We start from the raw sequence: 14,394 nt of genomic DNA, 5'->3' as shown, positions 1-14,394 counted from the left end.
CAGTAAGCCGGCATGGGTCAACATTGAGTCACTCGTAGTAGCCCCATCACTCTTTTGATCCTGTATTTTGGTATGTGACTCGTTATAGAGCTCTAATACTCTCTAATTCTGTGTCTGACGTTATGGGATAGATTGGCAAAAAAATACGCCTTGGACTCGAAACACCACCCTAGATCTAGTTTGGAAACCTGGAATTTTCCCCAGGCCTTGATAATACGTTTGGGGGGTGGATATCCAAAGGGCTTACAAGTGTCATAGATGTGATTTGATAAGCTGGGCTTTAGTCGGCTTGAATATTTTTGTTCTGTTTATTCAATTCCTGTCTCAGAAACCTTCCGCTTCCATCCGATCAAACATGCTGTCTGTATCCAATAACAAATGTCTTAGTTGAAATGTCCACATTCAAAACAGTCTGTTACTCAGCTGTAGGTCTCTATCAAGCCTTTGTGTGAACTTTGCTTCTCCTTTAGGTAAATTGCCATATATGACCCCTTGCAAAGGGGAATAAAGGGAGGAGTTCCCATCTCAGAATGGCAGAATATGGCGCCAGCCTTGTCCAAAAACTCTATTGTTTCCATCATGGAAGTGGGTTACAAAATTCTAGTGTGTTGGTACTTAAGCCTTCAGATTGTCACAAGTGTTTGAGCACATCGGATTCCACATATGGTGGAATGGCACCAAACTCTGCGCTTTCGGACTCAGGTTTATTTATTAATATTTACCATCACTAACCTCCGCTTACGTAAATCGTCCTGAGAGGCTTTCCTGCGGACGTGGTTACCTGATCTATGCAGACCTACTGATAGATTGATATCCTCATGCTTCCTGGCAGCTAGAATGGCAATTGCGTGCTCCGGGAGGAAAGCATCAATAAGTATTGACTTGGTTACGATATCTTGGATTATAGTCTATGAAAAATTAGGGGCCATACTCTCAGATCGCGAGGTGCTCTTTGAGAGAACGTGGTTCTCCTGGTACCAATATTTCCTCACGATGGAGTTGTGGAATCCTGTTGCCTATGCCCAGAACCCGCTAGAGTCTGTCAATCCACTTATGCCTCATCATCGCCTTTGCTGAAATTAAGATTGCTGGTTCCATCAATAGATGGGTACCTTGGGTTCTTGGCCTTTTCCCCCATCTTCTTCCTTGGTTTCCTTGCTCAATTCGCACTTTCATTCCTTCTAGAGATGAGCAAGTATACTCGCTAAGGCTAACTACTCGAGTGAGTAGTGCCTTAGCAGAGTATCCTCCCGCTCGTCTGTAAAGATTCGGCTGCCGACGCGGGTGACAGGTGAGTTGCGGCAATGAGCGGGGGGAGAGAGCTCCCCGCTCTCCCCCCGACGCCAGCCGAATCTTTAGAGACGAGCGGGAGGATACTCAGCTAAGGCACTACTCGCTCGAGTAGTTGTGTGAATATATACATTACATATACCCTCACAGTTGGCCTTAGCAAATATACTCGCTCATCTCTAATTCCTTCTTTTTCCCATCCCGCTGATGTCTGTCTTATCTTATGTTCAATTTCATTAGGGACCTAGTGTAACAATTGTGTTTCTCTTAAAATATGTATATTGGATTTTTTCCCCCCCCAACAATGGGGGAAAAAACTACAGAAATCTTCTCATGGTTACAAAAGACTTATGAATAATAGCAGGGTTTTTGTCACGCTACCCTATCAATTGGAATGTTGACTTCTTGATGCTTTTGACCTTTAATATTTTCAGTCTAACAGGATGAATATGACTAAGTATGTGAATTAAGTTAAATGGGTATCGCCCATTCACATGTATGATCATTTGTGGACTACAGCGTATGGGATTAATGTGTTTGTTGTGGTCTGAATGTTATAGGTTACACGTTTATCGCATATTGGTGAAAAACCTTGGCTGTGGGCATATTAGGAACTTTTACGATAGCTCAGCATCAATTCGGCATTTTTTGGAAGCAAGTTTGTGTCACTGGTTAATACTGGGATGGCAAAGAAGTGAATTTGGGAAGTAGCTCTACAATTAGAGCTGTTATTGATCACCCATGAGCTGTTCCTTCAGGGTCCACTGAGATGGTGACAAGTCACAGCAATATGTGTAGTAGTGTGTGACTGTACCTTTAATGCAGAACAGCTTAGCACTTCCTTCGCATAGGGTTTGACACAGGTGAAGTGGTGAGGACTGAGTTCAAAATCCCATATCTCGCACCTAAGTATTTGCTTTATTGGAAAAGCCTTGGAGGTTGTATCATTGATGTTCGAGCAGGACATTTCATTGGTTAGTGGGTGGATTAAGAAATGTGTATATCTAATATCATTCCATAAAATTTCTATGCTTTTACATAGGACTGCAGGATGTATTCCCTCATCAATGTGGAAGTTGTAACTTTTTTTGTTATTAGATGCCACTGACTGAAATTGAAACCCTTAGGGCTCATGTCCACAGGCGCGTTTGAATTCTGGGATCCGCGTGCAGCACCTCCGCGGATAATCCAGAGTTCAAGCCGCCCATAGACAATCATGAGCACGCGAGGCTTAAGTAAAGTATGTGGGTTTGTTTTCCAGACCTTCAGGAGATTAAAAAAACAAAACTCCACTACGCATGTGTGCCTACATGCATGGAGGAGACTGATGACCCTCAAACCCCCCTCCCCCCCCCCCCCCCCATCCCACACATGCGCAGTGGACTTTTTTTTGTTTTGTTTTTTTTAAAGCTCCTGCCTTTCCGCTTGACCTGGAGTGACCGTTCCGGGTGTGCCACAGATCGGACGTCTTCCATTGACTTCAATAGAAGATGTCCCTGCGGGATCCGCGGCAAAATTGAGCATGCTGCGATTTGTTTTACGGACTAGAAGGTCCGGAAAACAAACCCGCCTGCTTTTAATTAAGCGGCAGGCGCCCATGATTGTCTATGGGCGGCTTGAACTGCGGATCATCCACGCGGCTCCTGGAATTCAAACCCACCCGTAGACATGAGCCCTAAGTAATGTCCTCATACCATGGACATGAACCCGACCCGCATGTGGACATGAGGCCTCAGTGTTTTTGTATACAGATACCATTGATTTGTCAGACTTTTGTATTTATTTTGTGAAACTTGTCCATTACAACTTGTTTTTGTACATACTAAAAAGACATTACAATCAATAGTAGAAGGGATGACTATTGTTCCTATGGATTTATCGTGTCTTTTCCCAAAAGCTGGATTGATAGAAGAGCTTCTTTCCTATTAGAAATGTATACAAAACAATAAAAAACAAGAACATTCTTGTGTCTCTGAAAATGAAAAGAAATGCAGCAGTAACTGAGTGTAAAGTATCTGGCGCCGCAACATTATTTCGAGGTAAGCATTCACAGTTTGAGTAGAGATGAACTCCCACTATGCCCCTATTACAGTCCGGGTTTCACGTAGAGGGTCCGCGGGTCATTAATATGGCTGGTCCCAGGGGTGCTAGAAGTGAGGTTCACCTGGTAACGGCACAAGGATCCTCATGGCTTGAATACTATCAGGTAAGATTGCACATCCATCTAAGGCTGGAGAGGACTTAAAAGAGAATCTTGTAGTAATCGTCTCGATAACTGTACAGCACAAGTACCGGCACCCTGAGAAGAGAGAAGTCCCCAAGAGTAAGTACAACGTCCACCCGGAAAAGATTACTTTAATTTATATACTATTAGTATGTTATTGGTGTGCTCAGGTGATTTGATTGGGTGTATTCACGTTTTGTTTTTACTTGGACAAATAGTCCAAATAAAACAAAATAGCACATTTACATGTACTATTCTTGTCTGAGAATAGGACATGCTGCAGCGTCCCATACATTGGACAACACATGAACACAGTGTCTGGTGGATTTTAAAAAGTGTCCGACTCACTATTTGCAAATGACCTTGGGCCGATTAACTCATGCGAGATTTGTGCGTTGCGAGATACACTCTTTTTGAATGGAGTCATAGGACCTGCAACCCATGTATATATTTCCACGTTCAATGGGACAAAGACATTGCATAGCATGTGAGTGCGATGCGCGGTATCCCATTGAAAACACTTGCTGATCCTGTAACGCTGCCGAAGGATTGCTTCTTTACAGAAGTGATGTGAGGTGTTTTTGCCCGAAAAAGTCCTCACAGCGCTCCAGTATAGGTAGCGTTAAGACTTTATTCACATGTCACTTCAGTATTCTGCTCAGTATCCTGCAAAAATCAGGAATGGGTCCAAAATACAGACAGTGTGCAAATCTTTCCATCATACTTTCTTTGTAGGTTCCACTCCTGGTTTTGGCTTATAAATACTAATGTGAGATTAAGTTCTGAGTCCAATGAGTAGAGCCATCGCTGATTGGCAGCAGTGTATGACGCTACATACAGGGGTAGCTGTCAATCACTGATAGCCCCGCCCCCTGGCCTGTTCAGAATAAGCAAAGGCTTACATAAAATACTAAGCTTTTCCCCATAACACTATATACAATCTGCTCAGCTCCTCCTGCTCTATAACATCATGCCTGCAGGTTGAACAGCGTTTGACCAGACCGATTCCCTTTAAGGCTATGAAGTCTTGACTGATACTTACCGTTTCTCAATCTTGATAGTGTAAATTTCATCAAAGATTTGCTTTAAGTATCTCTGCTTTGGCAGTTTAGACATGAGCTGCTTCACCGATGCATTAAAGGTTTGTTCATCTCCGAACTATAAAGGAAGTAGATGGATTAATCAAGCATGTAGTCAGGGTTTTTTTACTACAACCTAAGTGGCATCAGAAAAGCCATGGGCCGATTCATTTACAGGAGGAGTTTAGGGTTATGTTACAAAGCTACACTTCTTGCCTGCAGAAGACAAATAGAGAGACGCCGACGACTAACAAACACCTCGCCTGTGATATTTATTAAACTGACAAGTCCAGGGCGCCGTCCACAAGCAACATGGCGCTGCCTGCATTTTGCAGGGATGAAACAGTTGTGTGATAGCAGTTTTGTGCCATCTTCACGCAGGATGTGAAGTGTACAGACGATCTGTAGTATTTACCATACACGCCATGTGGAGGAGATCTAAGTCATCCACATGCAGCTGAAAAATTCAATGCAGAATCTGCAGCATCTCAAGTTATACTGCGGATTTTGGCAGGGAATCCGCAGTAAAGCAGCGACAGGTGAGAGCAGCATAAACAGGTTTTTGTTCACTGACAATTGTATATCTGGCTGCAAGCATCCTCAGGAAATGTTCACATGTTGCAGATTTCAAATGGAAGGGATCAAAAGAGAGAAATCTGCTGCAAATCAGCGAGGTGTGAATACCCCTAAGACACCAGCAGCACAAATGTGGAACACTTTCTTTCTACACTAGCAATACTCTTGCCTATGTAGCTGACTTCATTTAATTATCCAATGTGTGTTTGTGTCTCTTAATACATTTGGCATAAGAAATACCATTCTTAGGCCGTGCTCACATGACCGTATGTGTAAACCACTGTTTTACCGCTCTGAGACCGTGTCGCTGCACATGGCAGTGTATCTCACGCACATGAACAGGCGCAGCCTTTTTTTTTTTTTTTTTAATGTCCTGTCACTTAGTAACAGTGTGTATAAAAGCTGCACCTACACAATGTAATTATGTATGTACAGCATGCGTTGTGACCATAGCGCTCTTTTGTGTGTAATACGCATAAAAATAGAACACACTGCTTTGTTTTTAGGTACATATTATATGCAATTGTGAATGGAGCAATGAAAATCAATGTAGTTCATTGGATCCATTCACCGGGTATTATGTGCACGTAATACGCGTTTTAATTGCGCTCATCAGAATTGTCCTAACAGGAAAAGCTAGCCTTGTTTTATCCATAGCAACGATTCAAAAATGTAAGGGATTATACCAAAAGCTAAGGTTATCTTGGGGGGACGTGATAATATTAGTTTATGGTGATGTGGGGACATGCAGATGCCCTTTAAATAGCTTGTACCAAATTCTAAGTTATGGTGCTAAAGTCGTCATGCAGCACCAAAATCCAACTCTTTCTCGTGTGCTTTCTTACAGATCTTCATGCCACGTGCCAACTTTAGAGAAGGGAGGGGACATCACCCAGCTCCCTATTGCCTCCCCTAGCAGCATCATAGGTTAGTTTATGACGCTGTGGGAACACAATGGGGTCCCTTTAACAGTTTCTATATGGAGACCACAATCCGGCATTTTCTTCAATGAATGGATAAATACCAGCTTTTTATAGTTTAGAGGCGGATGAGCTGGGATTTATCCTTTGGTTTATACTGTGGAGGTTTTTCCTTTACTAGGCAGCAGACTTGGGACGACCATGAAGCAACTTTGCTTTGTAAGGAAGAGTTCACACAGAGTTATGTACCATGCTATGCGACTAAGCTCGAGCGTTCGTGACTGTTGCTGAAAACTGCTCTGTTTCCCCGAAAGTAAACCATCAGGGTGTCTGTTTTTACAAGGTTCCCATTTGTGGTCAACTATGTTACCTCTTTTATAATCTCACACTAGATAACTTTACTTACTTATCTCTGTCTCAGTGCTCACATTAGTTTTGGCTGGTAGATTATTAACGGTAAGCTATTACCTGATACGGAGAGAAGAATACTTCTTTGTTATGCTTGGTATTCATGGTGTGATTATAATGGTTATCTTGTACATTTACCAGCCAACAACAGTTGTTTTTAATATGCAATGGACTAGCCCCCGATTACTTACCTCCAATGATAATAAGCTTTGTATGGCTTCTTTTGGTAGATCAACCTAGAAGAATAAAGTGTGCCTTAAAAATAGAAAAACTGCAGCCTAATACAGACAAGCACTATATAAATGGTGTAAAAGGGTATATGCATGTAATGGAGGCCAAAGGAGGGAGCTGCGACAGAGATTGATTGGGTTTGTTTATTAAGGCTTCACAACAGTACTAAGGATACATGTAGTATAGATCTGTAATACTTGATTGTCAAAGGTCCAATCCAGGGGCGTAACTATAGGGGATGCGGTTGCACCCGGGCCCAGGAGCCTTAGGGGGCCTATAAGGCTCATCTTTTCCATATAGGGAGCCCAGTACTATGAATAAAGCATTATAGTTGGGGGCCCTGTTACAGATTTTGCATTGGGGCCCAGATGCTTCAAGTTATGCCTCTGGTCCAATCTGTACCTTAAATATGTACAGCAGGACACAGACTGTGTATTCTACAAATATTTGCTAAGCATTGATATTTCTAAGGGAGAATATGATCTCACATCTTCCGTGCGGTACAGAAACAGGCTACTATCAGATGGCTGTAATACAAAAACCACCCATACCACAGCCGACACCCAAAGCAAGGATGTCAGAGTATTGAGTCCATAGTACAGGTGCAGAAAAGCACTTGGATTGTGGCCAGCTAATCATGGCCACACACTGTGTTTAATCAGAGTATATTCTTTTGGGCACAAGTCATCTCCATGTTTCCAGCCACGTTCTATCTACGGTGTAGTTCCAGGCTATAGTAGTCTGAGAGGTAACAGCCCAACTCCGGGGAAGTATAAATAACATGTGTATCATCATGTATTTTTGTTAGCCATTAAAATGTATCGTATCTACAAGATTACTTGGTTTTTCTTACTGCCAACAATCACATAAGAATAGTTAACGCATCAGTGAATATAACAGACTGTTTACTTACTGCCAAGATTTCAACTTCTGTATTTCTTTGTTGGAAGTTTGTGATAGAAGCCTGAAGTTTAGCAAGAACCTGGAAAATAAACGTAAAATACTGTATGAACAATGGCTGATAAGATGTTCTCCTCCCAACTGGAACGAAGCTTTATTTATTTTTTTACTACCCCCACAAATAGCTTGTACCATACAACATGCTGCCCATATCCTCTGCCTTCCTACCATTTAGTAGAGCGGAGAGAACTGCAAGGACGTTTGTCAGGTGTGACTTAAAGGGATTGCCCAGGCATACTCTTGTGCCCAATCCAACATCAAGCATGGAGAGACAAAACTGCATGCTGGGCAGTACAGTTGCCATGGTTAACCTTTGACACCTAGCAAGCATAGTGTTGGCCCCTATTAATTATAATGGGAACCATACATGATACATGCTGGGTATGTTTGGTTGCTCTGGCAACAGTTCTGTCTCTCCACATCCAATGTCAAATCAGGAAAAAGAATATACTTTGACAACCCTATTAAACGGGTTCTATAAAATAGAATAAAAAAAAAACCCGAAAAAGACACATATGCTTACCTCCAAAACCAGTGCCACACCTGGCTGCAGGTTGAGTGTGGTATTGCAGCCTAGCTTAGTTTGAAGGGAAGTGAGCTGCAATACCAGAAACAACCCATGAACAGGGATTGTACAGGTTTAGAAAAGAAAACCCACCTAAATGTGATCTGTCAAAATAGTATAGAAAAGTGTTAAAGACATCATATTATAAGTAAAGTCTGAGCGTCCACTGTGACCAATGGCAGAACAAGACGAGATTTACTAAACGAACGCACCGGAATTTTGGTTCACTTCAATGCTGATTAGTAGCAAATTATGGCTTAAGATGTGTAAGTGTGAACACTTGAGTTTAAGGATGTGCAATAAAGCCTTCAGTTTTACTCCCATTGGATGCTGGAACTGCTATTCTTGTGATTTAGGTTGTACATCCCAGCTCCTCCGAGGGGCTACTGGCATCTGTGTGAGCTGCAGTACATTCATCTGCTCTATTTTCTAGGTTAAAACTTTAGATATATTTTTTATTGCTCCAATAAATCCACCTTGCAAAGGCCATGAAAGTAAAAGGAAAGCCGTCCCATAGCCCACAACCATGGCAGCAAACTAGTTACAAGTATGATGCACAAGACAAAAGCTGGCGTGAAATATAGCCGCTGTTGTAGAATAGGGGGTGCTACATAATAGCAAAAAAATTTATTTGAACAGCAGAAAAACGTGAATAAAAACATTTGAAAGCACTGATGTCCATAAAAGTCACTTCACTATCCTACCCCCATCAATGATCCATGAATACATACATGAAATGCTACAATTAGATATGTAAACCTGCAGTAAGGTTCAACAGAAAATAATGCCTCAAACAATGGCCATAAGTAGATGAGAAAGATGCCATGTGATAAGAATGGAGGCTCTTGCATGGCAGAGGCACAGCGCTAAAGCAGGACAAGACATATTAAAGAATACATAGTATTTGCAGTACCCTCAATTAGTGCAACAAGCTACTATTAACCGCTGCTATGCCAGTTTGTGAGCTGGGCACACGGTGTTATGCCCAGTGCAGAGACTGAAGTGATGGTGCATGGCAGGGGGCTTCTCCTTCAATGCTTATGGCATGTACTAGGCATAATGCTATGGATCAGCTATAGCCAAAGTGTCACTTTCCTTTTTTCCCCGAGATGTGCACTATTCAGTACATAGTCAATAACCAAGTCAGTCTGCATCGGGGCTGTAAACACAAAATGGTAGGTGATTGCTTTCCAAATCATCTGTTTCATTTGGTGATGCATTGAAGCAATAAAAAAAAAAAAAAGAATAGCAAGAGTACATCCAGAGCCTAATGCAGAAGCGCTATTATACCAATGTGATCACATAGGGCGAATAAGTGAGAACTAGACAGCCTGGAGACTGCTGGTTGGTACACATTGTATTATCCATTAGGTCCCGCAGTTCATGTCCTCCACTTGCAGACCAACAGTCTGGCTATGGTAACTTGATCTTGCACATAGCTGAGGCTAATAAGCCATAATGTCAAAAGCTGAGAGACAGTTAAAGGTCTGCTGCGATGGCCCTTAGCAATGGATGGGTATCCAAGCTGCCTGTTAGCTACATTAAAAAGTAATCTGGCAGTGCTAAAGCCTTATGGTGACGGTCACTGCTCTGATTATAGCTGCTGAGTACACCATCTACACTCGGGCTTAAAGAGACTTTCACCTACTAAGATAGCGGGCTTAAAAGCAGGTGACCCGCTGAGTCTGGGGATGTACGTATTATACTTACCAGCCCTACCTTCTCCATGTCAGCTGCAGTGCATTAAGTGGCACTGCCAAGTAGTCCCCACATTATAAAATTAGGACGGGCGGATTACTTAGTGCGCCACACAATGTATTAAGCAGCGTTTTCCGCAGTGACACATCATCACTCTTCCAGATGTAATCACAGAGTTTCAGCTTTAAAATATATAATCATTGAGCCTTGGTATTTTCTGCACTCCATCTTCTCAAAATCACATCACTGCTGGGAACCTACGCCCTGATTGTATAGCAGGTTTAGTATATAGCGAATGCAGGGTATCCCATTAGCAGGTCGGCTGAGACCTGTAGTTCCATGCACATATGCACTCATATCAAAAGGTTTCTGCTGCGCCTCTCCCAACAAGCAAACAGTTTACACTTATCCTACACCTCACAATGAGTATACTGCAGGTCTGTTTTAGATATTGTGACAGCTTATACATATGGTGAATGCCATCACCTTCTGTCCCTTTTCTATTTTGGAAAGCTAGAAATAAAACGTAACGGTAATTGTTTTCTCTTCTATTATAGCATCCTGAGCCCATTGCTTTACGAGGGATATTCTGTGCACAAAGTTAAATATACAGCAAAACATTTAGATGATTGAGTCACCCCTCCCCTCCCCCCCACCCCCCCGTTACCTGAGCTTCATAACGACGCTTCACACTGGCAGACAGCCTTTCTGGGGCGATGACACTGACACTGGGAATTACCGTACTGCTGTGCTGCTCAAACTGGCCTGTCAACCACAGAAAGAACACAAGTTATAGTGTACACACAGCCGGCATTATGTAAAAAATAAAGAAAACTATATTTAACCCACTGAGTACACGACCATTTTCCATTTTTGTTTTCATCTCCCCTTTAAAAAAAAAAAAATCCTTTTTTTTTCCCCCCCAGTGACACATGTACAGTGGATATCACCATGGGGGTTACTGCTAATGATGCTAGAGAATGGGACACAATGAACGGAACAGATCAGTGGAGAACAATTTCCCTGATGTCGGGGCATTGACTTCTGCCAATACCAGTACCCATAAGAGATCCGGATCAAAACGAAACCCCTCACACACGCCTGCATTGCACACCCTGTGACATATTCTGCATGGACATCACTCGTTAGTGCCATACTCTATTCTGTATCAAACAGAGTGAATGTTAGGATGCAGAAATTTTTCAGAGTCCCCTCCTGCCAATATAAAAAAAAAAGAAAATAGAAAAAAAAATTATTTTTCTTTTATGCTAAATAAGCCCTAAAGAATAAAAAGCGATAGTTTCAGCACAATCATATCATCTGATCTCTGCTGGGTAGACAAAGAACCAAGAACTGCACAAATAAAAAAAGGCGACATTTTATCCTAACAACCCCAATAAAATCGCTTCTGTGTTGGGGACTGAGAAAACAATGAACAAACCAGCGAGCAGCATGTGAGCCGAGTGTGAGCAAAATGAATCAAAGATGAATGAGCCTCCTTGTTCTCAGCAGACAATATAACAGTAGACGGCATTCACCAGGAAGACCAATATAATTGTAGCCCTGCAGCCCAGCGAAATACACATTCATGTCCGCCAGTCAGCCCAACCATCTCATGTCTATGGGGGGGGTGTCCTGACGTCCCCCCATTGTTTTTTCATAAGGGAATAAGTCACCGCTAGAAATGTCTGACAGCAACGTAGGGAGCGTTCACACTGCACTTTCTGTATGCGATAAACATACGGTTTATGCTGTTAAAAGTAAAAACACAGAAACTTTAAAACTTGTATGTTATAGGAAACCACAGATGAATGTATGGTCTACACTTCACATGGTTGCACTTCAACTTCTTTTTTGGCAGTACACTGTAGCATATTTGGCTACATTATTGTGTCCTGCGAGAAAAAGCTACACGTTCAGTTGTGGTTTTTACTCTGTTTTCCTATAGCCTGATGTATTATGCAGTATGCTGGACTGCGCAAAATGTTTCTTCGCCTAGAAAACCTATGGGTTTTAAAAACAGAAGATGATTGACAAAATTCAAGATTCTCCCGCTTTTCTTCATAAAAACACATGTCAACGTATACAAACGTACACATGTAACGTACAAACGTATACTGTAAATGTGGTATACACTTGCATCAGATTGTACACCTTTGTGACTAATACTTTTTATACATTTAACAGAATTAAAAGTATATGTTTGACACATTAAAAAATGCAGGGTGAACGCTCCCTTCCTCCAACTCCTGTATTATACAACACATATTATGGGGCGGGTAGCTATCTAGTTGTATGACCTACATGTATTTGCAGCGCCGCAGTACTTACTCTGTGTGCTTAAAGATCCCTTCAGGTTCTGCCCAGAGAGAGTATCCAGCACTTCCCTGAATAGAAATGAACAAAAATGGTTATCAAACTACTAACGACCACTTGTCAGTTAGTATGTGAGTGCTTCTCATGCTCCTCCCCTGGGGACATAATCAAAGGTCCTACAACGTATATAAAACACAGAGCCGGACCGACAGAAAAACACCACAGTTAGGGCTCTTGAAAATGGAAGGATGAAAATAACAAAATGAGAATACAACTAAGTCGTTATTATTTCAGACACAACTCAGCGGTCCCGACAGAAGACACCAACCTTCCCTACCACAGAGATCCGGTGAGCTGAAGGACCTGTGTTAACGTCACTGCTGTGGGAGGAGACATTGTGCTGCTTGGCAGAAAGTACTGTGTACTGGATAAACCGACAGCAGCTTTTACCAGGACCTGTGATGGTGTCACTGTCATGTGATCAGGAATCACATGACCAGGGTAGATTACTGTATCCAGGAGTCTGATGATGTGTGGAATAGCAAAGCTCTGTGTGTGTGTGAGAATTAGGATGTAGCAGAGCTGTGTGTGTTCAGTGTGGAGGCAAGATGACTGTAGCAGAGCTGTGTATGATGTAGTAGAGCTGTGTGGGAATTAAGATGGATGTAGTAGAGCTGTGTGTGATGTGTGGGGATCATAATGGATGTACCATGTAGCAGAGCTGTGCGCGTCATGTATGGGGTCAGGATGGATGTAGTAGAGCTGTGTGTAATGTGTGCGGTCAGGATGGATGTAGTAGAGTTGTGTGTGAGATGTGTGGGGATCATAATCGATGTAGCACAGCTGTCTGGCGCATTGCGCCACCAGAAACACTGGTACTATAATTTCCTAATAATTACTAGTATACTACTATAGACTCAGTCGCCATAATACCACATCCCTGCTGCACAGCTATGTGGGAACAGGAGACCACTCAGCGAACACAGTTTTCAGATGCTCTACATACAGCAATCAATGCATAAACCAATTGCAAATAATATTCTTCCAAGATTCCTCCACTTTTTGACCACTACCTTCATATTTTGCTTTGTATCGTCCTACTCCCATATGGATGTGTGAGAACTTTTTTTTTTTTTGCAGGGTGAGCTGTAGTTTTTTTTGGCAACATCTTGGGATGCATACAAGTGTTTAATTACTTTATTCCAGCTTTCAGAGGAAGCTATATATTATATAGAGGATATTATGAAGGGGGTGAATATTTCCAATTAAGAAAGGACCGTCAAGACTAATATATTTAAGGATATTACAGTGTTTCCCCGAAAGCTGTAGCCTGATTTTTTGGGGAGGCTTGAAACATAAGCCACAGTTACACTACATTTAAAAAAAAAAAGGAATACATTACCCAGTAGGCTTGGTTCAGTTCCCCCCAGAGCTCTGGCGCAGTTCCTGCAGTTCTCAGCCACTCATACAGCATTCATTTCCTGGTTACAGGATTCATAAATCTCGCGTTTACAACGCGATGGTTGTAATTGGTTCTTCGACTGTTGCTCATCCAATCAATGCAGCACTCTATGAAGTAATCAGCAATTGCATTGGTTCATCGAGCGCAGCATATATTGGCTATTGAGCCAATCATTTATGCTGTTACTGTAGATACAAGCGCAGTACTTTTTGGACGCTTGTGTCCTCTTTTTTTGTGTTTGTTTACTTCCTATAGCCGTAGGCTGGTTTTATTTTATTTTGATCCAATAAAAGTTATATTTTAGAAAGAAAATAGACACTCAGTGAAGCCCTTTTCAGACCTTAAAGGGGTTGTCTCGCGGCAAACATCAAAATTTTACTTTACCCCATTCCCCGTCACCCCCCTGGTATAAAATAGCAATTTAAAGCGGTTTTTAGGCCGCTTTCTACTCACCGATGTGCTGAAATGTGAAGTTTTAAAAATCTTCTGCCTAAGATGGCCGCCGGTCCTTTCCCAGGGATGCACTGCGGTTTTCTCCCATGGTGCACCGCGGTTCTTCTCCCATGGTGCACCATGGGCTTTGTGCGTTCCATTGCCGATTCCAGCTCCTGATTGGCTGGAATCGGCACACGTGATGGGGCGGAGCTACGATGACGATGCGGTGA

General features: G+C 42.3%; 1 protein-coding gene across 3 annotated transcripts in view; it reads right to left on the bottom strand.

Moving 5' to 3' along the window:
- Positions 1 to 3,051: 3,051 nt before the first annotated feature.
- EIF2AK4 (eukaryotic translation initiation factor 2 alpha kinase 4) overlaps positions 3,052 to 14,394 on the bottom strand; it is an 81,686-nt gene continuing 70,343 nt past the window's right edge. For 2 of the 3 annotated variants that reach the window (XM_066608419.1, XM_066608420.1), the window contains 6 exons: positions 12,283 to 12,338; positions 10,619 to 10,716; positions 7,642 to 7,710; positions 6,689 to 6,733; positions 4,557 to 4,672; positions 3,052 to 3,589 (listed from right to left, as the gene is read on the bottom strand). In XM_066608419.1, the coding sequence (XP_066464516.1) occupies positions 3,532 to 3,589; positions 4,557 to 4,672; positions 6,689 to 6,733; positions 7,642 to 7,710; positions 10,619 to 10,716; positions 12,283 to 12,338 (442 nt within the window). In that variant the 3' untranslated portion in view covers positions 3,052 to 3,531. The remainder of the gene's footprint in view (positions 3,590 to 4,556; positions 4,673 to 6,688; positions 6,734 to 7,641; positions 7,711 to 10,618; positions 10,717 to 12,282; positions 12,339 to 14,394) is intronic. The other variant, XR_010793215.1, reaches the window with a different exon arrangement.

This window comes from Eleutherodactylus coqui, chromosome 6, assembly GCF_035609145.1.
Source record: "Eleutherodactylus coqui strain aEleCoq1 chromosome 6, aEleCoq1.hap1, whole genome shotgun sequence".
NCBI classification, from domain to species: Eukaryota; Metazoa; Chordata; class Amphibia; order Anura; family Eleutherodactylidae; genus Eleutherodactylus; species Eleutherodactylus coqui.
This window is presented reverse-complemented; position numbering and strand designations above follow the sequence as displayed.